We start from the raw sequence: 26,956 nt of genomic DNA on the forward strand, positions 1-26,956 counted from the left end.
ATGTCCAGTTGCCTTCATACATGGGGTGTTTCTTGGACCCAGTCGGCCACTGGTGATAGTGCCTTGTGCAGATTTAGTGCTGCAGATCAGCAAGTAACAATGATCTCAAGGCACACGTCATGATCACCATTACTTTAGCACTTGGATTCAGCTGTACTGTAGGGAATGAATAAAAAGCCAAATAAGACGAGAACTTTTATAAACATAGCATAGCCAAATTATCTACTTGAGAGGCACATGCTGGACTTCATATGTGAATATGCTTCTTTTTTGCTTCTCAGAACATGTGTAGTATCCTGTTACCCTTGAACCGATAGCGATAGCATTGGATAAGCGATGAATAGAATGACGTCCACTTAACGTCATGAAGTCGCCAATGGATAACATGTCCCAAGATATTCTGACAGAGTGATGTCGCCATCACGGGTGATTCAATTGTCGCAATCAACTATGCAGGCATCTCCACAACAAGCCCGAAATGGACAAAGTGTGCCTGTATTCCAGCAGCGATATGAATACCAACATCGTCGCCAGATTGGCAATACCACCAGTCTCTTCACTAAACATCCGAAAAAAGCACACTGCTGCGTAAAGTAAACCAACATGGCTGGAGAAGTTATCGACCAACCGAACCCTCCTCCTTTGCCCAGCCAATTCCCGGCCTCAACAGAAGATTTGGCTGTAAAGCCGACAAAGGCACCATTGAACAGCCATGACTTGTGCTCACTAAGAGAATTCCAACGGGCTGCATGCTATATCGCTAGCGGTACGTACAATGAAGAGCTTTCAGAACGCACGCTGCTATACGCGTATTGCTAACAGCTTAACAGCTATGATATTCCTCAAAGACAATGTCCTTCTAGAACGTGATCTCCGGCTGGAAGATGTGAAGCCACGGCTTTTAGGTAAACATCTCTCTACCCTTCTAACTGTGCGAATGTTGACTTGCCATTTTAAGGGCATTGGGGGACATGTCCCGGGCTTGTGCTCATCTGGTCTCATTTGAACCTTCTCATTCGCGATAGTTCTGTGGACATGCTATTCGTTATTGGACCGGGTCATGGAGCACCTGCTGCATTGGCTTGTCTGTGGCTTGAAGGCTCACTAGAACGATTCTATCCAGACAAATACCCAACTAATAAAGAAGGACTGCACAATCTAGTTACAAAGTTCTCTACCCCTAGAGGGTTTCCGAGGTATGTCGTCCGGAGTCGTATATAATAAAGTTATCGAGTCCTAACATGCCTAAAGTCACATTAACCCGGAAACTCCAGGTTGTATTCATGAAGGCGGCGAACTAGGATATGCGCTATCGGTATCTTTTGGCGCAGTAATGGATAATCCAGACCTAATTGTTACCTGTGTTGTTGGCGATGGTGAGGCCGAGACTGGCCCTACAGCAGCGTACGCACAAGACAAGTTATATATGCTCTTACGTTTTACTAACGGGTACTAGGGCATGGCATTCCATCAAATACCTGGACCCAGCAGAATCCGGAGCGGTTATCCCCATTCTTCACGTTAACGGATTTAAAATTAGTGAACGGACCATATTTGGGTGCATGGACAACAAAGAGCTGATCCTATTATTTTCAGGTTACGGCTATCAGGTGTGCATTGTGGATGACCTGGATCTTATAGATGTCGAAGTACACACTGCGTTGTTCTGGGCCTTGTCGGAGATCAAGAAGATCCAAGAGGCTGCGAGAAGTGGCAGTCCTATTACGAAACCTCGTTGGCCGATGATTATCCTCCGGACTCCCAAAGGATGGTCAGGACCTCGAACGGTGGACAATGAGATTATTGAAGGCTCATTTCGTGCACATCAGGTCCCCGTGGCTAAGGCCAACAAGAGTGAAGATCACCTTAAGATCTTGCAGGATTGGCTGAAGAGTTACGAGGTGCATCAGTTGCTGGCAGATGGGAAACCTTCACAAGATGTCCTGGATATTCTGCCACCAGAAGAGGAGAAGAGACTAGGTCAGGTTAAAGTTGTGTACGATTGCTATCGCGGCCTCGATTTGCCAGACTGGGAATCGCATGCAGTTGAGAAATTTGAGCAAGCTAGCAGCATGGAACAGTCGGGCAAGTTTCTCGACAACGTGGCAAGGGAAAACATGAAGACCTTTCGCATCTTCTCACCCGATGAACTAGAAAGCAACAAACTCAGTGCAGTATTGGATCATTCGGGACGAAACTTCCAATGGGATCAGTATTCCCGTGCCCAAGGCGGCCGTGTCATTGAGATATTGTCTGAGCATTGTTGTCAAGGGTTCCTCCAAGGGTATACCTTGACGGGAAGAACTGCCATTTTCCCAAGCTACGAGTCATTCCTAGGAATCATTCACACCATGATGATTCAATATGCCAAGTTCTCCAAGATAAGCCGCAAGCTTTCATGGAGAGGAGATTTGAGCTCCATCAACTACATTGAAACCAGTACATGGGCGCGACAAGAACACAACGGCTTTTCACATCAAAATCCGTCCTTCATCGGCGCAGTATTGAACCTAAAGGCCGAAACAGCAAGAGTCTACTTACCCCCTGATGCGAACTGCTTCCTCAGCACCTTGCACCACTGTCTCAAGTCTAAAAACTATGTTAACTTGATGATCGGGTCTAAACAGCCCACACCAATTTACCTTTCCACCGAGGACGCAATGGAGCACTGCAAACGAGGCATCTCAATATGGAAATTCGCAAGCACGTACGACGGCGAGGACCCAGACGTAGTTCTCGTTGGAATTGGCGTCGAAGTGACGTTTGAGGTCATCAAAGCTGCAGAACTTTTGGCCAAGCTTGTGCCGGAGCTGCGTGTCAGAGTTATCAACGTTACCGACCTTTTAGTCTTACCACACGAATCGCACCACCCACATGCTCTCAAGCCAAAGGACTTTGAAGAACTATTCACGTTGGATAAGCCTGTGTGTTTCAACTATCATAGCTACGCGACAGAGTTACAGGGGCTTCTCTTTGGGCGCCCAGCGTTGCATCGCATGACAGTAGAGGGCTACAAAGAGGAGGGCAGCACCACGACGCCTTTTGACATGATGCTTGTGAACAATGTCAGCCGATTTCATGTGGCTTCAAGAGCATTAAATGCTGCAGCTCTGCACAGCGATGCCATTCATGAAAAACTATCGGGTCTCTTGTCAAGCATTAACGAAGAAATGACAAAAGTACAAGAGTACATTGGAGAATGTGGAAAAGGTGAGTTGAAATGTATTTGAGCAATGTAAACGAGACTAACCATTATAACAAGATCCGGATGATATCTACGAGCTAAATATTACGAAGACTGAGGCGTAAAGGCGCCATCATTACACCACCATAGGCACATCTCTTTGTATATGATCTGAAAGGTCAATATACTGCTATAGACATCCCACCAAGCTTCTATGCCAAGAAGTTTATAGTGATCAGCGCAATTTATGTAAATTTATTCATCTACATGCTTTAGTGCCTCTGGATTGTGTGCGACTCTATGTCCATGTTGATCAGTGAATACCACCTGCATCTGGTCAGCCCGTTTGCCGTATGCATTAAAAGTATTTATGCTAGCTGCTCTCGCTAGATACCTTTGGTGGATTCTTCACGCCGAGAGATTTTGCTTCTTCTTCTGTGTATACAATTTTCTCTACTTCTCCTTGTCGTTTTCCGCCTCGAATTGGAGTCCAGACTTCGTCGCCTTCTTTAATTGGCTTCCCTTCCTTGTCTTGTGCATTCGGTGCCATTTTAGTCTTCTGAGAGTCAAAGCAATAATTCTTACTGAAGATGGAGAATTAATTGCTAATTCAGTGAAATGGACACGTTCCATTTATCTTTGCTAAACGGGAGTTAGAAATTTATGATGTAAGATTATTGTCATAGTGATTTTATATGCGTATCAATACTGAAGATGGAGTGAGCAATTAGTGTATGACCAATTGCGTCACCAGATTATAGATGAAATAATTACTGCAATATTTCGACCACGTTCATTTAAAGTATGTAGATTTCTTGGAAACAGTTGAGGCATTGAATAAAATATCCATAGGTACCTGTTAGGAGATCCAATTTAGTTCCCTCATCCAGGAATTGAAGTCCAAACGAAATGCATGTACGTAATATTTCGGTTTTAATAATGTCTCAGTATCGTCATTGTGTAAACCGGACGCTTTACAATTGTATTAGTGTGTAGTTGAGCTCGTATGGCGGTATTGGCCCCATCTTGCTGAGCCGTCAGGGCGTGAGAAAGGCACCGAATACCTCACTAGGCGGAACATTATTATTCTTCACAAATTACACAACAGGTAGGAGTATCGTGAAACGACATCTGCCATAGAACTTGTCTTAGCAAATTTGAAGTAGTAATCGTTGGTAAATTGTTGGAAACGAAGCTACACAGTTATCAATTTGATGAGACTTATCCTCTTTTTTGCTATTCAAAACCCCCTATTTTTGACATGACCTAGAGGCCCAAGTTCTCACTCCTCCAGGTCCTCCGGAGTAGATACCGGAGACCAAACACTTCTCTGATGCCTCGCCACAATGGGAACAGGAACATTAGCATCCTCGTTGCTATCATTAAACACTACAGTTGGCCACAATTAGTCAAGATCAAGACGTCTAGGAGATGTGCATACCCAAGGCTCGAAATCCAGAAAACTTCTTGCATGTCTCAGAGCCAGCATGAAGAAGCTTCAGCTTGGTTTCCAACTTCTTGCGTTCTTCACGAATGCTTTCCTTCTCGCCGACAATGGCCTCCATTTCGTCCTCATCCATGTATGCCACAGCCAGAGGACTCAAGATCTCACGGATTTCAGCAACTAAGCCTGTTTCAATGACTTGAATCGAGATTTCGTCAATAAGGCGTCTAAACGCTATCTACAAAAAATGTTAATTTCGTTGATCGACCCATGTACCTGCTAAGATTTGCAAACTTACTTCATAATATGCCTCGGCACTATCAAGCGCTTCGGCAGCACTCCAACGATACAAATCGGGCTCATTGCACTGTGCCAATTCCTGCTTCAGACTTACGAAATTAATATATGCGCTCACATGTGAACTGGTGCTGTCAAGAGAACCACTCGAAAAGTGTCTTTGCAGAACTTCATCCATCTGCGAAGAGTATCGTTTGATGCGGATTTTCTGAAGAGCCTCGCCAAAATCACTGTTGTAGGTGATGGGATGATCATCTCGATATAACTGGAGTAAGATTGTAGTCTTATCGAGGAGATTGGCCAGTATTGCTTTCATCTTGGGCCTCACAACTGCGTCCATAATTGCGTCACTTGTCTCTGAATCAGAGATGTGCGAGATTAAATGATCGACAAACACTCGAGCTGCTTCCCAGACTTTGTTTACATGGCGATTGACAATGGCCTGCCATGGTTTGGACTGCTCGCGGAACAAATCCGTGACAACTGCTGGGCTGAAGGAATTAGGCAGCTCTCGGCCACGTCTGTGGGCCATCATGTCGACGACTTTATCCACAAACTCAGTTCTTGTCAACAACGTGTGGCCACTAGACTTTTCACCCTTCTTGTGAGAGTCCACAGTCTTATAAAACCGGCCCTTATCTTCCATTTCTTTAGCAAAGTCGCGGCTGAGATTTTGAATAAGCGCACGAATTCTCTTGTCATAGCCTGATTTCGTTTCAGAGTCGCTGAAAAAAGGATCGGTATATGTGCCATCGACAGCGGCCTGCATGAGAGACTGGAATGATTGGCTGATTTGGATCATATAGATCCGCTGCTCTTGTGCGGTTATGCGAGGCTGGCCAAATCTCCCCAATTCCGTCTCACAACCTTCAATCTCCTGGGAAATCTCATCCATCAAGCTTGGTAGCTCAGAAGCAATTTGATGTAACAATAGTTTACTCAATCGGCTTCGCAGAGATACAATACCAAGAGATGACTCGGGTAAGGCTGACCAAGCGCTCTTGGAGAAGAATTCTTTCTCTTGTACATCGCGCTGCGCCAGAGTCCATTTGTCTGCATCTGTATCTCTGTTCCTGAGTACATGCCACCCAAGACGAAATACTACATCCAAATTCTTGGCAAGGGAGATGTAGCTTTTCTCGCTTGTGGAATCAGCAGCAAGAGTATCAGGTTTGGTGATGATACCAAGTGTACGTAGCCCTCTTGGATCTGTATCACGGGCAAGCTTCAAGACGATTTGGTTGGCATAGTCATTCTTTGCAGATATAACAGCGAGGATAATGCTTCGCTGCTTTGACATGAAGCTCTTGACGATTTGCGTAATGAGATGAACGTCGGACGCCGATTGATTCTTGGTCTCAGAATGGATCAATCCCGGCAGGTCAACAATGGTGAGATGCGGGCGATCTGGCCCGCTAATCTCGATGCGAAGCACATCATTAGAGAATGCCTTGCCAAGAGTCTTTATTCCCATGTATGCCTTAGCATTTTCGATCAAGTCTGGTAATTGTTGAACTGAATCTAGCTGTTCATGGAAATCCGACGAAGCGTCTTTCTTGTCTCGTTTGTGTAGCAGGTGTGGGATGATAGAGACCTTGACTGAAGTATGTGATGCCGTTCGAAGGATAAGTTCTGTTGGAAAGCGCGTGCAGAGCCCAGTGCTGACTGGGAACGAGACACCAGAGATGGCTTCAAGGACGGAACTTTTGCCAGAGGACTGGTCACCACATACAATTATCTGGGGCAAGGAGATGTAATGACTGACGCCTTGAGATCGCAACGAATCGATTGTATTGAGGAGCTCAAGCTGCTCTTTAGAGCAGAGCCCTTCCAGGTTTGCAGATGCAAGCTGTGTCAGGACCATGATGAGTCTGCTAGGCACTGAAAGAAGAGATGGCTACGGTGATCCTAAATCAGATCGGTAGCATGAATCTGAGAGCTTTATATGCAAAATTCAACCGTAACAAATCATTGTTATTTCCTAACTATCCGCAGATATGTTGTAGGCCTCCCCGTAGACCTCCCAATGGGCCTCCCGCATGGCTCGATTCACAGCCGCGGCAATCCAATTGGGCTACGTGATATAATACTGCCCCGCAAGGGCGGATTATAGCCAGTGAAGACATCATATTCACTATCTAATATGGAGTATTCCATGCGGTTAGTGGCAGCCACCATATGCATGCTGCCGCATACAAAGTATGAGACAGTTAATTTAATTGTTTCTGTTGAATCACCCCCTGCTTAGCTTGGGTGGTGTACGTCTACTTGTTCAAGAAAGCAAACTACTATTGCATATAAGTACATTTCCTGAAACAAGCAGAGACATTCCTTTTCCAACATTTATCCTTCTCATGGGGCTTTAAGACTTTGAAGCCTTCTCTATACTGGAGAATCGACATTAAATGCAGTGAAATGATCTGGATGAATGCAGTATCCAGGCGAGGGGGATTGGTATAACTAAGCTCTATTTCCCCATCCAGCTACTACATGTTGTTATATCACTATCTTACGCCAATCTATACAGTTTCGCGAAGTCTAATCAATATGCGGAGTAAAAGAAAGATTTACCATTACTACCCTCACAGCCCAGTATATTTGAGTCTCTAATCCAAATTCAATGTGTAAGCAACATCCAACTATCGAATGGCCGCAACACTTCTAGGAATAGTTGGGTCGCCCCTTTGAGAACAGTTCTATGATCTGAAGAACGTTGAAGAGAAAGATAGGATAATCGATTGCAGCCCTTCGTACACTCATACCATTCTACTGTTTACAAAATACTCCTGGCAACGCTGTAGTGGCATCACTACATTTCTCAGCATGTTCTGCCTCCATCTTTCGGGTGGTGCACTTCGATTGCCACCAAGGCACCATGCAACGGCTTCTGAATAATCTGGACCAGCCTCCTCAATTACCTCACACTGCCAATCTCTCGCAGCCATAGCATCAAATCTAGCTCGTTCCTCCTCAGTCTCCCCTGTATGCCACGCTTTTCTTAAAGGTTGATCAGCCAATAGTTTTCCAAAGCATAATTCAAGTAATAGAATTCCAAATTGATCTAGAGCTTGTGCTAGGCTTGTAGTTGGTCTATCTGTAAACGAGCTTGCATCAAGCCCGCGTGCGATATGGGGTTGATCAAGGAGAAAATTTCTCGTATCAGTAGGATCGCTGAAAAACGTAATGTCCTCCCTGCGGAAAGAGGAGGTTAACCAGGGCGTTTCAAGGAGTTGGAGGAATGAGGATGCCAAAGAGAGTGATATTGCGTAGCGTTGCCGCCGTGTTGGTGGAGGGGATACATTCCCTCCAAGGATATGGTCGAGTGAAATGGATGCGATGGAGTTTTTGCGCTGAGATGAAACAGTGTAAACGAAATATCGGCAGTCTAGTTCATCCGTCGGTAGATAGCCGCAACAGGATCCATCGGACTGATCTAGATCGCTGCACAAATTGGATATTACTTGATGAGGACCTGGTCCCTGATTCATTACAACATCGGTAATGATAATGGATGGTGGTGGTCTGTATTTCATCAATAGCTGAGCTTGTTGAGGTTCATTGTTCATACTTACTTCAATAATTCCGTCTGTGTAGTAGAAACTTTGCTTTTCATTGCCGATTTGGTCGGGTGGTTAGAACGATGGTTTGGCTGGCGTAGAGGCAATGTTTCAACGACCTTTATAGTACCCGTTGCAAAACATGGTTCTCCGACGGCAATTTCCACTTTCGATATCTTGGCTGTTCTTACTTCCCAATATGAAGGCAGAGACTTAAGAAAGAGGAGCTCAAACTCTACACTCTTTGCCGCTCTGTGTTGAAGTGGTAATACGGTGCGATGTTCTGTGCAATGGCATTTCCACGCTGCAGCGAGTGCTTTGAATAGCTTAGTTGCTTGAACCCAGAAGCTACAAATAGCACTATCAATGACTCTTTCTTGGTGTCGGGAAGCTTTCCGTTCTTCGAGAGCGGATACTTTGTCACTTGAATCGAGAAGTTTATCGAGTTTATCGTTATAGGCCTGCAGCTCTGCAAAAAGCTTGCTGCGAACGGATTCGCCATTGCTGAATTTAATTCTAAATAACTGGAATGATAAATCGTCTTTGCCAAAGGCGGATTTAATTCTTGATATAGTTGCCGGGCGTTTCTTCTAGGGAAAGCTTTAATCTCGGCTATTTTTTAAAGGTACTAAAGAAACTTACAGAAGTGTCCAAAAGTTTCGACTGGACAAATTCGTCATCCAAGGCAAGTTCATTGCATATTTTGTCCATCACATAATTCATACCGATGATGTATTCTTGGTATAGTTCATACGAGTCTCCAAGTCGTTTCTCAAGGAGTTTCACCATTGACGCATCTCTCCATGCCTCTCCTGCTGGCTTATCAATAAGCTCCTGGACTTTCACATTGTCAACAACTAACGGCAGTAAGAGTTGCTTCAGATGCCTCATAAATGTTAATTGCTGAAGTTCCAGCTCATTACTGCATTTTCTGTACTCAAGTTTCATCTTGGAGAACAACCTAAGCCGAGTAGCCACCTTTTGATGATTCTCAAGGGCAGTTATAGCGAGAGGAAACACCCCAAGGACGATGCCAATGGCCTGAAACCCAGACATTGCCGAGGAGTATCGAGGGAACGGATAATGGCTGTCAGTAGAAGTCAGTGAGAAATCGTGTGACGAATAAATATAAATGAGGAGGCTGAGAAATTGTAGGTGTCGCCTCAAGCGGGGTATTGGGCTGCATACACTCCCGTGTCCAATCACAGGGAGCACAGGTATCGTGACCGTATAGCATTTTGTCAAGTCAGGTAACCTTCGCAATTTATTTGTCATTCTTTGCTTTCTGTAGTACTGACATGAAGATCTTGTAATAAAATCTGGATCGGCCGTCGTGTCCTCAAAACTATACGCAAGTACCGACAGAGAGTGATGATGACAGAACAAACGCAGACTCTGTCGCAAAAGAGTCGAAAAGTACAGAAATTCTTGGTTAACCTCATCAATTATTTAGAGGACAATGACGTACCAAACCTCATTTCCTCCAGCGAAATCACGGACGCTCTAGAAAGATTCGCCCTATGGGCTGGGAATCTCGGAGCTTTGAGAGGACCTACATCTAAGTTATCACTAGAGTACCGGCTCACAGAAGCTCCAGAAATTCGAATTCAGATTCATCGGCAGCTTGACTATCTCTTAGAAGCCATTGATGATAGTATGTCTGATATAGCCCTTCTAAGCCATATATCTAACATCCCATCAGTGACCACCCTTGTTCAAGAGAGACAGACGAGCCACGACATAATGGAGGACGACATGAATATGGAATATTTTGATGAGCCTGATGATCCAGAAAAAGGACTATCTGAAGAGATTCGCATGAATATCGACCTGATATCTGAGTCACTGAAAACTCTTTTTCGAATTGCCGTGCTCATAAGGAAAACGAACACCAACAACCGCTTTGAGCGGGCCATTTACTCTTCAAAATTTGGGTTTCCTCATACTTTTGACGTTGATCATGTCAGAGAGAAGTATCCAAAACTCAAAACAGAAGAACAATCTTGGCTCGCCGAGCGTCTAGGTAAGGCCATTGCTAGGCGTCGGCAATTTATCAAGTATTGCAGAGATCACCGGGCTCGCCTCGCTTTAGATGACGAGGACATCGAAGCTGAAAACGCTACAACCATGATACAGTCCAGCAAAGCAACCACTCTGAAGCTTGAAGAAATGCAGGCCGTGCGGAACTTCGCCGTTGATGATTATGAAGATGACGTGGTTTCCATCTTGTCAACATCCACTACAACGGATGTGCTATCGACACTGGCACTGCCTCGTCTCCAAGATCTCTCAAAAGATGGTGAGGCATTTGAATGCCCTATATGTTTCACTCTGAGATCTATAAAGGGAGAGCGTTCATGGCGGTACGTGTGATTTTTTTTAAATAAAATACTCAGATAATATCTAATATGCCTTAGTTTGCACGCTTTCCATGACCTCAAACCTTACTCCTGCACAGTCGGAGGAGAGGAATGCGATTCGTTAGCTTTCCAGGACCGAAACTCGTGGTTTCAACATGAGCTTGATTGTCATAGGTCGCAATATGTGTGTCCACTATGTGAAAATGAACTTTTCCGAAAGAGGGAGAATCTAAGGCTACACATTTTGAATTCACATGGCCAATTTCCCGAACGCCAGTTGCAAATCATGGAAGGCGCTGGAAGGAAACCCCCGATAAGCTTCGACGCCCAGAGTTGCCCGTTCTGCAACGATTGGTCTGTGGCCCTTCAAGCCAAAGAAAAATTGAAATCCCAAGAGATCAAAAGTCAAACTATACTAGTTCGCACCGATCGATTCAAAAGACATGTGGCAGCACATCTAGAGCAGCTTGCAATTTTCGCGGTCCCCCGTGCAACAGAAGATGGTACTGAAGGCGGACGGAGCTCTATCAATAGCTTCGGCTCTACTACTTCTGACTTATCGGAATTGGTGGTACAGGAAGATCCACAACCACCTGGGGAAGGATGGTTAGACGGGAGATTGACAGATGACGAAGATTTACCAAAAACTGATGAGAAACAAGACCGCGACGCTTCACTACATGAACAAGATGCAAAGATTATTGATCATTCAAAGAGCATTCAAACTAGAGCGTCTACAAATCCAATGTTGATACCTTTGAGCAGCAGCGTTTCCTTTGAAGAAGTACGTTTTTGTACCCGTTAGCAGGCTATTCGAGAAGCTGATCCTTTCGCATCGCAGATTATGCAACCATTGCCGAAAGAAGATCCCGACATGACTATTAAAACTCCGGCTCTGAAAGAACCCACTCCGTCGCCGTTGCCTGATTCTGAAGAAGGGCTTGTTGAATATAAATCTGAGCAGCAGAGGGTTAAAGAAGCGGCAAAACAGCGAGAGCTAGAGGAGAAAATCCGCAAGGATACCGAAGATGCCCTGGTGGGGAAGATGGGGGAAATGAGAATGCAGCAGTGGGTTAAAGAAGCGGTAGAACAGCGAGAGCTGGAGGAGAAAATCCGCAAAGATGCCGAGGATACCCTGGTGAGGAAGAGGGAGGAAATGAGTCTGCAGGAGGAGGAAATTAAGAAGGAGATTGAGCGAGCCCGATTGGAAGCTGATCGTATGGCTCGTGAAAGAATCGAGGCCGAGAGGAAGGTAGAAGAGGATAAAAGGCGACAGTATGCTGAAGCTATGGCTCGGGCAGAGGAAATTTTTCAAGCAGAAATTAAGGCCGATGAAGAGCGGAGGAGGAGAGAAGACGAAGACCGCGCTCGGGCCATAGAGACAACTCGTATCCGTCTAGAGGCTGCCATGAGGGCAGGGAGCGCTGCTAAGGCGGCTGCTGAGAAGAAGGCCGCCGAAGAAGCACGCCCGAATTCAAGAGCAAACTCACCTGCATCGGGAGGCTAATACCAGGATAGAAGGGGGGTGAGATTGAAGAAAACAGGGGATTTGACGACAAATATCCTATTCGTTTACTTAGTAGGTAGTTAGATGAATCTTGAACCTCGTTGTTATAGTACTTCCGGTCGTGTTGTATTTATTACATAACTAACTGTTATTCAAAACCACTTCTCAAGACACCTTGATCATGATACTCATGTTGTCAATAGAGCACGGCATTTGCTGACCTCCAAGTTGACTTTGGATCTGTCGCCCGTCTTATTTGGGGAATGCCCGCCCTGCCGTGCCCCTCTTCCCGAAACGTTTAGCTAAGAACGTACAGGTATGTTAACCTAAGCTTCTGAATTGCTGCGTACTTTGTCTTGAACACTTTTTTACAGTCGGGGACGGAACTAAATCGTTTCGCGATATAGAGGTGTAAAGTTAGCCTTATTGCAATGTCCTTATCTGTTGAATGCTATGTTCTTGGCCCGACAAGTGATGCGCCCAATAGTCGGCTACCGGTAATTCACTACAGGAATGTGTTACCTCAGCCACAAACAGAAGAGACGACGACGCAGTTTTTGACAAGAACTGGCTGGGAAAAGAGGGTATGCTTTTTTAATGAAATTCTTTCATTTACTTGGTACGCAGACTCACAGTGGGTTGTGATACGAGGGAACCTGGGGCCATATCGGAGAGCCACATTTCCATCCCAATACACATGAATGCTACGGTATGTTCATCTACACTCCATCAAGTCTTTATGGCAAAATATCAGCTACTTACTCTCAGAAGGCATCTTCCAAGGCCACTCAACTCTCCTCCTCGGGAGGATCAATGACGGAGGCGGCATTCAAGTTGACGTAAATACTGGCGACGTAATTGTTCTTCCAGCCGGTACCGCTCACTCCTCTCTGAGGAGTTCCGATGACTATCGCTACATTGGGGTATATCCGAAGGTCAGTACTTAGGATATCACTTATCAGAATCCCTCTTCTTCAGTGAGTATACGCTGACAAACGCTACATAGGAATGCCCGAAGTGGACGAATGAGATGGGCAAACGTCCGCCAGCTGCCTTCGCCCAGACAATTGGAGCAGTTGCTACGCCGCAAGCTGACCCGGTATATGGGAAGCAAGGGCCATTGGTATCTTTGTGGAACACTAAGCTGAAAGCCAAGCTATAGCTGTATGTACACGGAAGACACCTGGGGTAGCGTCTTCGTGGTGGATTGTCTTTGGCATATGCTATTGCTTGATATGTACATGTACCCCAGCAATCTTGGTACAACGGTCGTGAACATGTCTGCTACATTTCGAATAAGTCCACGATTAATTCTCTACCCGTATCCATCGCGCTGAATACTCTATATTTAGCTCGCCCAGGACAACCCGAAATGTGCCGTCATCGCAGCTCAACGCTCCCTTGACTGGATCAATTACTCCGCAATTAGATCGCTGTTGGGGGCGGATTCTCCCAGCTGAAAGCTTCATCTGACCACGCCAAGCGCGCGATCAAAGGATTAGCTCCAAGAGCTACCGGTAACACGACAAGCTTCAAGTTCGCATCTTTCCATCGTGGTCCACTCACAGCGTTCCATCCCAGCCGCTGCGTTGAGCCGTGCGCAACGACGCGCTCGCAATAGAGAGTCGTTGACCCCCAGCTGGGCTTGGCAAGGGATGACACCGTGGCCATGCAGCTGGTAAGGAGTTCGGTCCATACGCGGTATCTGGGTTATGTGCTATTCTTTTCTTTTCTTTTTTATGGGAGCGGTTGGGGTGAATGTTCGGATAGGATCGAGACCGTACTTGTGATGCAAGGGGGTTGCGCTAAACGACTTCATTATGTGCTGGTATGGCAATGTGGCAAGGATAGAGTGGTCGATGCTCTGAGAAGGACAGCATTACTCCGTAAACCGGTGCTTTTTTTTTGATGCCAAGATGTGGGTGCAACCACACCGAAAGTTGGTTTGATGAATTTGTCGAAACTGATATGGTCATAATAAGGATGCGGTTCGCCCAATTTAATAGAGTTGGGGCTCATATCTCTTGCTCATGCTCAGCTGCTGAATCTCATCTAACAACCTTAGTAGTGGGTGGAAACTTAATTAAAAGCACAGATTCTCAAAGTTATTACTCGAAAGCCGGTTGAACCATGTCCTGGACCAAACGATCGCAAGAGATATTGTACAGAGACTTCACTGAGAAGGCTGCATGCGAGTCTCAAAGCATAATCGAAAAGCCCTGGAGCTTGGAAGTCTGGGAAATATCAGAAGGTAAAATCAAGACCTTCATATCTGTTAAAGAGGAGTCTAACAAGATTTCAGATGGGCAACTGCGCGAGTACGTCCAGAACACCGTACGTCGTCTCAATGGCAGGCCGCAGCTCAGAATCGTGTAAGTCTACTTGGTGAACCTGTCAAGTTCGCTGTAACGAATAAATCTGCCGATCCAATTAAAAGCAGAGAAGCCCATATTGATCTATTTCCCAAGTTTTGTACCCTCAGATGTACCACGACGAGAAACAAAAGGGCTGATGGTGGAGCTTTTTCACAAATTCGGCATACCCCATGACTTTACCGCGGAGAGGGTGCGGTCTATAAACCATAGCTTCAGTCGGAGAAGTGACGAGAACAATGGGTTCAGTTCCTGGTTCCGATTTTCGTACATATCGGCTGCATCTGCTCAAACTGATGACGAGTCGCGTGATGGAGAAGATGATGCAACTGAGAACTCTACAACAGCTGATAAGTACCCAGAAAGAGGGTCGGCCTTTTTTCTTCAAGCTTCAGCCGATACCAGTGCAACTCTGGTGTGTTTTGATGCAGGGCCAAGAGTGAAAAGAAGGATGTATGATTTGATGAAGAGCCGGGGATGGACTGATGTCGCCACCAATCCCCAGATATTGTTCGATGCTGCCCTAGAAGGGCTACACGAAGAAGTTGATGATACGGCACGGAAAATTGAGGAGGAATTTGAGCTGTTGGAAAAGGTGCGTGCTCTCTTTCACATTTTGTATCTCATACTCAGACGGTAGACGAACGATGTTAACCTCGCAAAACAGTCCATCATCCAGCTCGCAGGCTCTGAGTGCGTGATCTCAAGTCCAAGAACACAACATGAAGAACTATACTCGTTTGCGAGGCATGCGGAAGAGGCTTCAAGAGCACTTGAGTCTGCATTAATGATCAGTGAGGGCATTCTTATGAACGCCAGTATTAGCATTCCTTCAACAACCTCTCATGAGAAACCGTCATCCCCTTCGAGTAACAGCAGTAATCGACAGTCTCTTGTTGACTTACAGCTGAAAGAGTGCCTCGAGTATCGACGCACACTCTTTCGCTCAACACAGCTACGGCTCTCCCACTTTCAGAAACGAATCAAAGCCGCTACTGCTTTGGCATCAAACTTGGTATCGCAACAACAGTCCGCAGCAGCGATACAGGGTCCAGTTTCGATGAAGCTCATCGCGGCGTCGATTCTGATATTCTTGCCCACGATTACCGTTGCAACCATCGCGGGATCAGGGCTACTACTATCGGAACAATTAGACGAAGAAGGCTCATGGGACGTCAGCGCAACGCCGTTATTCTATTTGTTATGGTACATTTCGATACCGTTGACACTCGTGTTGGTTCTCTTGTCACTTTGTTGGTTGTGGTGGAGGCAGGGCAAGAGTAGCAAGATGTCACAGCCATCTTCATGGCTTCAAAAGGCAATGATATGGAGAAGATACACGAAAGAGAAGAAGGGACACGATGAAGAGTCGAGTATGCCGGTTTGAGTATACGAGACTGGTGAAGCAGATTGGCCATGTGAATCACTCTGATCCATAATCAGCTTGTTACTCAATGGGGATAAAGCAACATGCAAGATGAACCAGCTGAGGAATAGCTCGTATGACCATGTTACCTGTGCATTAATATGTAAGGTAGGTAGTTCCGTATCTACTACTCGTACTACCTAGTAGGCTGCCACGTATGTATCAGCAGGCAGTACGGAATGAACCCCGAAGATTAGACAAATCGAGTAGTATCAAGAGCCCGTTTCGAGTCTAAGCAGCGCCCGCTAACTGCTGCAGATAATAGACATGGTAGGTGAATACATGTATTTTGGCTCGTCAGTGAGCAATCCTAGTGGTGAGAAATAGTCTCCAGGTTTACTAATGTCTGACATCTATCTTGATTTGTCGGCCTGGTGCTATTTTCGTCTGGCATCTTGTTTTACATGTACCTTATATACATACCACAAAATGTGTAGGTCTCCTTTTCTTCCATCTCATCTCCTTAATCGATTAATGCCCACGCTAGGCCAATCTCTAGATTCTAATTCCAATCCTGCCAACCTCGTCCGTCGACTTTTAGCGCAAAGTTTGGTACAGAATACCCGTGGCATCGTACAGGCTACTTTTCTTCATTGGCTGATGCCCTGCCGCTGTGGAGTATCCGGAACGCATAGCCAAAGTGCCCCGGACTCCCTCCCCGGGTCTCCAATCAGCTGACTGGAGAATCAAGAGCAATTGTCCAGTCAAATGTTTGTCGCATCAAAGCCCATCCATCTGCCTTCTCGCAACTCAACCGGATTGGCCGGGCGACTATCGCTAACAGCATCGCTGCATAGCTTCGAATCCATCACAAGACGAAAGTCGCTTAATGGAAGCCCAAAATCGCGCCGGTCCTTGAATCGCCATCCATCCATCGCTTAAGCCACAAGGGAAAGGGCTGAGTTCAGCTGCCGCCAGCATTCCATTCCAGCATGCTCCATCTCCCCCAGTCGCCTATAATTCAATCTCCACGGATCGGGCGCGGGACGGATCGAGGTGGTCCTTTGTCATTAACACCGATTAGTCGCTCTCTTCGATAGCGCAGCATAACAACATTGTTCGACGACGAGACATCAAGTCACCGACTACGACCACAACCACAACCAGGACGCTGTCCGGTTAACACACACATACACACATAATGGGAGATACCACACGCGAAGAAGAGCGGCGGCGGCGCAGTGCCAGTGCTGGTAAGGCGCCAGCAACAGACTCAGATCCAGAAGCTAAGGTTGCAGAGCCTCGAAAGCCCTCCATGATGGTGTCAGGAGATCCTCCTAACATCGAGGAACAGGATCCACCGCTTGATGCGACGGACAGCGACGACGCTGACGGCGATGACGACGACGACGAATTCGATGGCGGTGATACGTACTCTGCCGAGTCTGTCACCGTACGGAGTAGCATATGGGAGCACGAGTGGGAGGGAGGACGAAGGGTGTGTAGTTCTATGCCTTTGCTGAGTCTGTTAAAGAGCATGTCGCTGAGTAAAAGAAATGTGCTAGTATCATCACTATCGCCACGGCCGCTATCCCCTACCAAACGACGAAATCGAGCAGGAGCGAGAGTATTTGAAACATGTGATACACATGGAACTCGTCAGCGGCAAGCTGTTCAACTCTCCCATTACGCCGAATCCACAACGAATACTGGACCTTTGCACCGGCACAGGGCTTTGGCCAGTAGCGGGTAAGCTTTGCGGCTCGCTCTGTTTCTTCCTTCAATGTACTTGATCGTTTGCTAAGGCAGAGGTAGTTGCCAAAATGTATCCAAGCGCCGAAATCGTCGGCCTCGACCTCAGCCCGATCCAACCACTTATGGTCCCCCCGAATGTGCGATTCCTAGTTGACGACGTGGAGGATGAGTGGATGGATCGCGGCGACTACGACTTGATCCATTTGCGTCATTCATGCATCTACTTGAAAGACGTGGATAAGATGATAAGGAACAGCTATTCTCACCTGAAAGAAGGTGGTTGGCTTGAAATCACAGATTACTGCAGCTTTCTTCGATGCGATGACGGCACAATGCCCGAAAACCACCCACCGGCGCAAGTCGCCATGATGATGCACCAGGCCCTATCGAGATACGGCATGAATGCCTATGTCATTAACGAACTGGAGGATAAATACAAAGCCGCGGGCTTCAAGAACATCCAATGCCGAGTAATCAAGACACCCCTCGGCGCTTGGCCCAAGGTACCGTAACGCTCAGACAAGGACGTGCTTCTTAAACATATGGACTAACGTAGGTTCCTCATAGGATCCCCACCAGCGTGAAATAGGAATTCTCTTCCGCGACGCCATCAACGAGCTCGTCGGCGCCCTTGCCGCGAAACCTCTCAGAACGCTAGGATGGGACGACACCGAGCTGGAAGTCTATCTCGCATCCGCACGGAAAGGCCTATGGGATAAAAGGGTACATTGCTATGCCAACTTTATCTCTTGGTGGGCACAAAAGTGATTGCACTCTCACCGCATTCATCTCTTTTCTAGTTTTTCTTTTCGTTTCTACTTTTTTCGTTTAGTTCTCATTCTACTACAAAGCGAGCGAGCGAGCGTTGTGTCGTTACATTTACATCAAAGACTGGGTGGACATATATCAGCATTTCGCGTACAAGTACATTCAACGGGGTTTATACATCTGGGGCGTTAGGGCGGAGAGATAACTTGCTCTCCTTGGAACTTTTTTTGACTTATGTATCATGTTGAAGGATAATGCGTACCCTCTTGTAGCACAACAATGATCTGAGGGCTTCAATATACATCCTTCTTGGCTCATTATAATACTCTACCTAATCTTATACAACCACACTACTATAGCAAGGACAAATCATCAAACATTAATGTGAATTCTCGATTCAGCCAGTTATGATCTGTTAAGCTGCACTCATCCAGTGTCCCAGTCAGAGAAGTCTGAAAGTTCCTACGTGACGCATAATTCAGCTAGAGCCTACTGTGCTTTGAAAACAACTGCTTCAAACTTCAAATCTCTTGACTAGTTGTATATCAACAGATCTACACTTCACAAGGACCACTCAAATCTTGAACCAAAGAATTATATAGAGTATTCAATTTTTAATCATATTGCTTATAAAAGCTGTAAATCCATCATATAAATACCAGCTAAAACCGCTATGATCGCCTTGCGACGTAACCATCCATCTCTTTATATGTTCCTCTCACGTAAATATCCTGCCCACAAATGTTCTTCGTACAATCCAACTAAAAAACCTATCCCGTGAGGATCTTCTCCATCTCAATGGTGCTATGGCAAAAATAAGAAATGAGGCCAAAAAACTCAAATCGTGGGAAAATATGGAAAAAGAAGATGCCAAAAATAAGCCTTATACACCAATCAAAGGGTATCCCAAATCCTACGCCGCCAGTTCGCAATGCTAGATACTCCAAATAAAAGAGAAAAGTTGATGCAAGACTCCACCATCGCGATGCGGCAAACTGTGAATTAAAAAAAAAACAGAAACGAAAAAGGTTCCGTGTAACCGACATGAAGCGACTAGTCCAAGAATAGAACGCGCGGTTTCATAGAGAAAAAAAAAGTAGAGAAAGTCAATGGGTCAAGAAATGGCGCATAATGGCTCTCGTAGCCCAAAGGCTCGCATTTGAGCCCAATCGTCAAACCATTTGACCATCAGCGACTTGCACTCATTCTGGCCCCGAAATCCGCCGAACTTCAGGTAAGGTGTGTCCAGATTAGAGCACATTAGCCGATGGATACCAATCTGGCAAAGGTCCCTGACAAGCTGTGCAGTAGAGCGGAAGAAGCAGGTTGATAACAAAAGCAATCGGCTGCCGTTTCGGAGATTTTTGGCCGCTGCGTCATCTCTCGGCCTTCCGAATTGAGTAATGGTTTGCTCCCATAAGATTGACCTTTTGTTTGTCGCCCAAAAATTCGCAACATATTATGAAATCGAAATGCCAGTGAAGCCATCTGCAGCGTCCCGCAACAAGGCTATTCCCAGGTCGTTTGCCGAGGAGGAAAATTTTTTCAAACGCGCATGCATTGCTTTGGGCCGTGTCGCGAATGCTGAAAATTTTTCAATGTTATGTTTCACCCAGTCAAAGCATGCCAGCTGTCCGGATAGGTTGCTGCCCTATCGGCCAATGTCCACAGCCGGTACCTGTTAAGTAATAACAGCGGCCCGAAACGCATGTTGACGTTTTCTTCTCGGTATAGTTCGTGACATGTTGCCGCAGGTGGGTGTTGTCCGACTCGTGTTCCGTGGCTCTCCAGGGCTCGGAGCCTTCCAAAACCCTTCCATGTGGAGACAAGGGTGTTCAACTCCATCCCAGTGCCGAATCTGCCATGTGTCACTGGAGTCTTATCGCCACCCTAGCCAACAGTGAGCGGCTCGCCATTGGCAAGTCAAATCATGCTATTCCCTGGTGATTTTGACACGGGCCCACAGTAATTCTGTGCGGTGGACCAAATCGTCGGCTTTGGTAACAGAAGAGCTGAGAGGGAAAATCAGGGTCTGTCTCGGATCACCAAGCCAGCGTTCGCCGATGTGTTGGTCGTGGTCGGCAGCCAATAGAATCATGGCAAATCGCGTTTCGGCCTTATGAGCTTTGCCTCGGCGCGCAATATGTGTGTCCGTCCACGAGTCCAGATTCCGGCGAATCCCACTAGTCAGCAATTGGCAGAGGAATCCATCGCTCTGGAACACCATCGGCTCCAATCTCATAGGGTTTAGTCGATGTCTTCCTGGGTGGCAGTGCCCAGCGCGCACGTCCAGGCTTGCTATTGTCCAGTTTGCCTCGCCGGCGCATAATCATTTCCATGACGGCAATGCGAATGAAGTCGGGATTTTCTCGCATCTCTCGCTGTCGCATAGCAGGAAGCGGAGTGACTGAATCTTGGGCCGGCGTTACTGCAGGCTGGCTCGCGGGAGTCGATGGAGATAGCGGTGAGGTGGATGGGTACGCATTGCGCGCCGCGGCGTCTGTGGGTCGTGTGCGCTGAATTTTGTAGGTTTGCATTTGAATGGATGCGGCAAAAGTGCCGGGTTGTTGTAAAGGTCGAGACTGCGTCTCACGCGACAGCCTGGTGGTTGGATTCAGGTACCGGCGTAGTTCGGCAGATGGTATTTCCTCCGTGACGGGTGGTCGACGCTCATCAGCGTAGGGCACCTTGGGGTCCATGGTGAGAATAGAGCGGGTAATGAGATCATCGGGCGGAATAGATGGAAAGTTGATGCTTGAGAAGGATTTGGCTGCTGATCGCAGCGCTCGTAGTGATGCTGTAAGATTGGACTTGAAGACTGCCCGGAGCGGCTTGAACTGGATGAACTGGTATGAAGTTGTTTGGTCGTCCTCGGGACTTGGAAGATTCAGCGAGTCCAGCTCATCTTCGTCTCGTGATGGCTCAGGAGAGAGTGGGTGCTCGTCGATGCTGTCCGGAGGAGAGCGGATAGGCCCAAGCGACCTACGGATGGGGCTGGCCTTTCTCCGGTGCAGAGACTGAGGGCTCAAGCTTCGAGGGGACTCGACAGAGGAAATCACATCGGTGCCAAAAGAGTTGCCAAGAGATGGCATGGAGTCAACAGAAAGCGTCCTAGCCATATGGACGCTTCCGCAGTCGCTGCCCAAGAAGTCCTCGTCTAGGCTGTCGGGAGGAGACATCAGCACGTCCATGGGACTACCGCGACTCAGCGACCAGCTAAGTTCCTTCTCTGAGAGAGAGCTCTCATCAGCAATGATGGCATCGACGGTTAACAAGCGGTCCTGACCACGCGGCTTCCGCTGCGCCCGTCGAGGCCGCGGGATGTCAGTGACAGCCAACAAGGCGGCCACCGACGGTGATAGAGATTCCGGCGAGCGGACATTGTTTGGGACCTTGCGGCGAGGGGTGTTATGGCGTCGCACGGGATGGACAGCATCGAAATGTCGGCTACGGCTGCCTGGCTTTGGGATCTGGACGGGGCTAGTTGGTGTCGTTGGCCGACTCGTCATAGTGTCTGAGGCAGCAGACATTGGCGAAGACAATCCGTGTTTCCCCATCTCCGCATCGATGTCGGAAGGCGAAGGTGATTCAGCTCGGATAGATGTGACGGTGATTGTAATCGACGATGGTCTATTCCGGCCCTCTGCATGCTTTGGGCTGCTCGCGTGTGGAGGAAGAATGGTGACGACTGATTTGGTGGACTTGGCAGAGACGGTAGAGATGGAGATGTTGGATTCCGCTATCGTAGGTTTCGAAGAGAGAGAGTCGGTTGATGCTGGAGGGCGAGCAGAGGAGCGAGAGGCTGTAGAGACGGTGGTGGTAGGGAAGAGTGCAGGAGTAGGAGTTGGAGGGAGCCTCGGACGAGGAGTGTATAGCATCATGGTGTAGGCACGAGCAGCCGGGGGACGATGGAGACAGCCCGAGACTCTAGTGGAGACATGCCAGTTCCCAGAAGGGTCGGGCGCTGTGTTCCAGGCGAGGCCTTCTGGAATACGGACACGGACGACTTTGCGCCTTGTACAGCGTACTTGCCGCGCTACTCGGTCGCGCGTATGCAATGCGAGGGTGCCACTGATAGCGAGTACCTGTACCAGGGCGGGTGCTCCGTTGTGGTACCGACCCGTGCGTGGACGGAAAAGTTGGCCTGAAGGGGAAGAGTCAGGGAGGCGGGCTGGCCAATGGCAGGCGTGCGATTAGGGCTAACGGCTGGGGCGGATTTAGGTAGGTAAGTGCAACTGTCAGGCGTCCTTCAGGTGGGCAGGCGATTGGTGCCGCAACCGGCCGGCGGTGCCTTGCAGTGTAAATGATACACTGTAATCGTGAGGGAGCAGGCGGCGGGGGGCGGTAGCCAAGACTTGGTTGTCGATAACACAGTGCCTCTGCGGTGGCACCTACTCCGAGCTACGGAACCGCCGGTCGTGTGCGATTTAGCTGACTCGCCTTATCGACGATGCGTTATTCGCTGTTCTGCTCGGTGAGAGAACGGAGGACTTGGGAAGGCGAAATGGAGAGTAATGGAGGCGATGGGAACGAGTAGTTTGAAAAAAATATTGTTAAGTGGTTCTCTTCTTCAACAAAGTTGACCGATCGTGTCGACAAAGAATTTCTTCCCACCAACAAAAATACGGGGTACGGGGTAATGACGCAGCGGCGAGACGGCGTGCTTTAGGCCTGAACAGGGACCCTTTGTTTGCAACCGCCTGAAATCAAGAAAGGGCCAGATGATAAGGGTCAGGGCGATCGAGATGGCCACCGGATACGCACGAGGCACGATGATCTGCGTCTACCAGACAGGAAAAGCAACATGCAGCTGAAGGGAACAAGACCGGCAGACCAAGAAGACGGCGACGGCCCTGCTTTGTACGTTTACAAGGCACGAAATACCAGCAGGGGTACAATGCATACGCAAACACTAAAGCCGCAGTTTGAGGCATCGATGCTTCAACCTCAACAAAGTTCCATGGACCCCCAAAAGGCCCCCCATTCCCGATGCTCCTCCCGGCCCCGTTTGCTCGTCGATTGTGGCATGTAGCAATCGACGCATGTCCTCTTTGGAGCCGTGCTAGTACCAGTATGTGCTGGCCCCCGGATGGCCCCAGGATTATAAGCGGATTCGCGCAGCGCAACTTCTTTCTACTATCTTTTGCGCATCTCGGTCGGGCAGCTAAGCAGCGCTTGGGATATGCAGGGCGTCCTTGGCCGGCTCATGAGATGCCACTGTGCATTCGAAGCACCTTGTTATCATATGATGGTTGATGCGGCGTCATAGAGCTATTGGATGGCTGACACGGATGGCTTGCCTTGGATCTGAGTGTGCTGGCCGGGATAAGCCAATGAATGAGCCGTCCAGGCATTTTGCTGCCTACCACGCTCTCGGACACGTCGGTCTCGTTATTTCCATTACAGGCGTTATCAATAGCTACCTGACCACGTCGAAAGCAAATGTCCAGGTAAGTTTAAATTGAGCCTTTTTCGTCTCGCCAGTGGCCCCAAACTCTAACCCCTGCATAAACGATATCGTAGCATTTCAGACCTGCATTGCTTGCCATTTGCCCTCGTACAGACAGCATCGTATGTACGGTATCAAACTCAGGCTCCGATTCTGAGTCATATTTCTGACTGAATCCCAAGGCAGCCTTGCCGTTGACCACTTGCGCAGTCACGGTTGAGCGCGCATCACACGGCTAAGGACATGACCATGACCATGCCCAAGATGTCCGGTGCCCAATAACAGGCAAACACACTCGCAGCCAGAGGGTCAGCCAACCACACACGTGCAAGTCCGCGTGCTCTCAGCCATGCTGCGCTGGCTGACTTGTCTCATGCGCAAATTTCTTGCGGGGGGTTCCTTCGACACATCCCCTCCACTGTGAGACGTCCATGCGTTGTGCAGCATCAGCAACGGCTTCACACCCTCTTTATCATGCAAAATAGAGGGGAGAAGCTGAAAAACTTTTCAGTCCTCATATTCATATGCAGGCCGTCGAAAAAGTTTGCGTTAGGGCGCACAGCATCGCCCGCCAGCCCCCGGGACGCATCCGTACTCGTGAAACTCAACATAGAAAAGCGTATCCTGTTTGAGTGGCTCTTGGCTCTTGGCCGTGCCTGTATCATTGACTCGGCTTATTACAGATTCTGCCATGGACCGTCTCGTACCTCGAGGGGTCTTTTTGTAGCGTTATTACTAAAGCCCAGTACCTCGTTGTCGTCTCACCTTCTGAAGTCGTCTTATCAAGGGCGCCCCATTCGCTGCGGTTTAGCTTCAGTTCGTCCACCACGATTATGCCGTCATCGTGGTACTAAGTCGTACCCATTCTTGGCCCTTTGCCTGCTGTTAACGGCTGGATCTCTGTTCGTGATAGGCCTGGGCCGGATGGTACGTACCATGGAATGCGGGGAGGTTGCCATCCTTCTCCATACTGCTCCGCTTCTTTTACGGGGCTTGTCTTTGGCATCGCGACATTTCCGTGGACCGTTCAATCGACATTGACCTGGATTTTTTTTCCCATATCGACCCGTCTTTTTACTTCGATTGCTCAAATCATGTCCGGAAAGCAAGCGTGTGATTCTACTCTCTCAGACCTCGTTATCATGTTCGTGTAGCCATTCATATATCCACGTGTTCTGTCGTATCTGAACTTTGTGAACCCTCGTCTCATTTCTCTCATCTTGCCCCCCTCATCACCGCTCCGGTCGTACCCGTTCGACGACAACCTTTTCTGAGACGGCACAGTATATTAATCGAATCCTCCTGCAGTATGCGCATCTCTATGGAGCACTGTTTATCAGTCGGGCAATCGTCTCTCCGTCGCAACCACCGCTTGTAATTTAATCTGGTACCTGATCAAATACGACGCCGAAGTCCGCCCTGGGCGCTTGGTAATCGAACGAGTCTCTCCCGGTGACGGTTAATGAATTCAGCCATGTTTTTACTTTAACTATGTAAATGAAGGCTATTTATAATAGAACACTTCGGGATCGACTAGCACGAGCTCCGATAACCAGCTGGATGGCTGAATTGCATTACAGTGCGGTATACTCTGATCTGCCATCGTCGATGTCTACGATGAAAAATCGGATCAACATCGCTACGCGAGTGAATTGAGTCGCACCAATGACGTCTAGCCCGTAGAAATGAATGCGACTGGCGTATTGCCTGATCAATGTCGATGATATGCAGTGCGTATCTTGGAGCCAGCGGATATAGATACCGCTTTGGGGCATCATCCAACTCTGCCCTGTTTACTTGAGCCAGCTGTAGCAACCGACATAGATTAGGACGGTACTTGTTACTCGCTGGCAACACAATCGCCACAACCAGTAGAGAACACTGCTTTTTGTTCATTTTTTCAAGTGCCTTGCCGTAGGATCAGATGATTTCATGAAATATTTATTGCGAAATATCTTGGAATTCGCGAACTTTCTCTTTCATAACACTACAACTACCAGCCGTAGCTCTCAACATATCACAAACTCGTCCGAACTGCTGAAACTTGAACCCTAGGCCGACAATCATCGTCTCATCTGGCTTCGCAATAGGTCATCTGCTTATATAGGTGCTATAATGGTCAGTCAGTAAATGTAAGCGCAGTTATTAGAGAAGGTTATTCTACTCCCCATTACAAATGTCGTCGTAGCCATCACCCTGGGCATCGCATCCCTGGTTACAATAACCAACATAAAAGACTTCTTCTTCAGAATCAAGACACTGGTAGAGAGCGTGGCCTGGATGATCGATGGCGCCTTGGCTGGGATCAAGGTCATTGGTTACGATGACAATAAGGTCGTTTTTACTCCAACCTGCAGTGTGTAATGGTGTTAGAACGTCAAAAATCTGTGCATATATTCTTCGAGTAGTTTCACCCATGTTTTCCAAAGCATATCCACAGTACAGGTGGCCGCTCGTGCAGCTCTGTGCATGAACCACGGTAATCAGCCCTAATAAAAATAGAGGCAGAGCGGGGAGAATTTGAGGAGACTTCATTTTATGTAAGGGCAAAAAGTACAGCTATCTGTCAAGTTATTGAGAAGGTGTATCGAAGCCGAGTGCCGAATTGAATGGGGTATTGTCCATTTAATACCTCTGGGCCTCAAGTAGTTGACCGCCATTCCTCCCTACTTGATCTTGTGATGTCTCATTCAAGATGTCTTACTTCTAGTGGGTAGTAACAAATGCAAGACATCTGGTAGAAGTTGAAACAAGTGTTCAGTTTTATCAACGTTGATATAACCGCTTTCCGCACGGACTCCATGAGGTTTTGCGGCCAGCGGGAATACAGAGCAAAATGAATAGAAGAGCAGGTACTCTTGACTTCAGGCTGTGGATTATATATCTGTTCAAAACTA

General features: G+C 47.6%; 11 protein-coding genes across 11 annotated transcripts; 7 read left to right on the plus strand and 4 right to left on the minus strand.

Annotated features, from left to right (window-relative positions):
* The first annotated feature begins 455 nt into the window (after window positions 1-455).
* On the plus strand, window positions 456-3,624 carry V8C40DRAFT_108178 (XFP N-terminal domain-containing protein). The gene is made up of 6 exons (XM_083210751.1): window positions 456-766; window positions 831-905; window positions 959-1,196; window positions 1,252-1,404; window positions 1,457-3,210; window positions 3,263-3,624. The coding sequence occupies exons 1-6, from the start codon at window positions 604-606 to the stop codon at window positions 3,307-3,309; spliced, it is 2,430 nt and encodes an 809-aa protein (XP_083068911.1). The 5' UTR covers window positions 456-603; the 3' UTR covers window positions 3,310-3,624.
* A 725-nt stretch (window positions 3,625-4,349) lies between these two features.
* V8C40DRAFT_255242 (P-loop containing nucleoside triphosphate hydrolase protein) lies at window positions 4,350-6,950 on the minus strand. Its single transcript, XM_083218008.1, has 3 exons — window positions 4,927-6,950; window positions 4,626-4,866; window positions 4,350-4,573 (listed from the first exon to the last, which is right to left on the minus strand). The coding sequence occupies exons 1-3, from the start codon at window positions 6,787-6,789 to the stop codon at window positions 4,467-4,469; spliced, it is 2,211 nt and encodes a 736-aa protein (XP_083068912.1). The 5' UTR covers window positions 6,790-6,950; the 3' UTR covers window positions 4,350-4,466.
* Window positions 6,951-7,505: 555 nt separating this feature from the next.
* V8C40DRAFT_255246 (uncharacterized protein) lies at window positions 7,506-9,606 on the minus strand. Its single transcript, XM_083218009.1, has 3 exons — window positions 9,125-9,606; window positions 8,498-9,072; window positions 7,506-8,447 (listed from the first exon to the last, which is right to left on the minus strand). The coding sequence occupies exons 1-3, from the start codon at window positions 9,536-9,538 to the stop codon at window positions 7,682-7,684; spliced, it is 1,755 nt and encodes a 584-aa protein (XP_083068913.1). The 5' UTR covers window positions 9,539-9,606; the 3' UTR covers window positions 7,506-7,681.
* Window positions 9,607-9,856: 250 nt separating this feature from the next.
* Window positions 9,857-10,855, plus strand: V8C40DRAFT_277366 (uncharacterized protein; the record flags this gene model as incomplete). Its single annotated transcript, XM_083220955.1, has 2 exons — window positions 9,857-10,136; window positions 10,185-10,855. The coding sequence occupies 2 exons, from the start codon at window positions 9,857-9,859 to the stop codon at window positions 10,853-10,855; spliced, it is 951 nt and encodes a 316-aa protein (XP_083068914.1).
* A 1,925-nt stretch (window positions 10,856-12,780) lies between these two features.
* On the plus strand, window positions 12,781-13,511 carry V8C40DRAFT_269819 (cupin domain-containing protein; the record flags this gene model as incomplete). The annotated part of the gene is made up of 4 exons (XM_083220129.1): window positions 12,781-12,933; window positions 13,001-13,058; window positions 13,121-13,284; window positions 13,356-13,511. 4 exons carry the CDS (start codon window positions 12,781-12,783, stop codon window positions 13,509-13,511), a joined length of 531 nt encoding a protein of 176 aa, XP_083068915.1.
* Window positions 13,512-14,479: 968 nt separating this feature from the next.
* On the plus strand, window positions 14,480-16,108 carry V8C40DRAFT_277367 (uncharacterized protein; the record flags this gene model as incomplete). The annotated part of the gene is made up of 5 exons (XM_083220956.1): window positions 14,480-14,600; window positions 14,652-14,721; window positions 14,818-15,136; window positions 15,227-15,316; window positions 15,389-16,108. The coding sequence occupies 5 exons, from the start codon at window positions 14,480-14,482 to the stop codon at window positions 16,106-16,108; spliced, it is 1,320 nt and encodes a 439-aa protein (XP_083068916.1).
* Window positions 16,109-16,879: 771 nt separating this feature from the next.
* V8C40DRAFT_255259 (class I SAM-dependent methyltransferase) lies at window positions 16,880-18,976 on the plus strand. Its single transcript, XM_083218010.1, has 5 exons — window positions 16,880-17,340; window positions 17,386-17,585; window positions 17,653-17,836; window positions 17,903-18,345; window positions 18,410-18,976. The coding sequence occupies exons 1-5, from the start codon at window positions 17,289-17,291 to the stop codon at window positions 18,608-18,610; spliced, it is 1,080 nt and encodes a 359-aa protein (XP_083068917.1). The 5' UTR covers window positions 16,880-17,288; the 3' UTR covers window positions 18,611-18,976.
* A 1,817-nt stretch (window positions 18,977-20,793) lies between these two features.
* V8C40DRAFT_277369 (uncharacterized protein) lies at window positions 20,794-22,491 on the minus strand (the record flags this gene model as incomplete). Its single annotated transcript, XM_083220957.1, has 1 exon — window positions 20,794-22,491. The coding sequence occupies one exon, from the start codon at window positions 22,489-22,491 to the stop codon at window positions 20,794-20,796; it is 1,698 nt and encodes a 565-aa protein (XP_083068918.1).
* A 1,310-nt stretch (window positions 22,492-23,801) lies between these two features.
* On the plus strand, window positions 23,802-24,693 carry V8C40DRAFT_255267 (uncharacterized protein). Its single transcript, XM_083218011.1, has one exon. It carries the CDS (start codon window positions 23,866-23,868, stop codon window positions 24,073-24,075), a length of 210 nt encoding a protein of 69 aa, XP_083068919.1. The 5' UTR covers window positions 23,802-23,865; the 3' UTR covers window positions 24,076-24,693.
* V8C40DRAFT_255268 (uncharacterized protein) lies at window positions 23,802-25,514 on the plus strand. Its single transcript, XM_083218012.1, has 2 exons — window positions 23,802-24,932; window positions 24,995-25,514. Exons 1-2 carry the CDS (start codon window positions 24,534-24,536, stop codon window positions 25,211-25,213), a joined length of 618 nt encoding a protein of 205 aa, XP_083068920.1. The 5' UTR covers window positions 23,802-24,533; the 3' UTR covers window positions 25,214-25,514.
* Window positions 25,515-26,158: 644 nt separating this feature from the next.
* Window positions 26,159-26,477, minus strand: V8C40DRAFT_269823 (uncharacterized protein; the record flags this gene model as incomplete). The annotated part of the gene is made up of 2 exons (XM_083220130.1): window positions 26,159-26,169; window positions 26,234-26,477. 2 exons carry the CDS (start codon window positions 26,475-26,477, stop codon window positions 26,159-26,161), a joined length of 255 nt encoding a protein of 84 aa, XP_083068921.1.
* Window positions 26,478-26,956: the final 479 nt, after the last annotated feature.

The sequence above is a fragment of the Trichoderma camerunense genome (assembly GCF_050948025.1).
Source record: "Trichoderma camerunense strain CBS 138272 chromosome Unknown V8C40scaffold_20, whole genome shotgun sequence".
Taxonomy (NCBI): domain Eukaryota; kingdom Fungi; phylum Ascomycota; class Sordariomycetes; order Hypocreales; family Hypocreaceae; genus Trichoderma; species Trichoderma camerunense.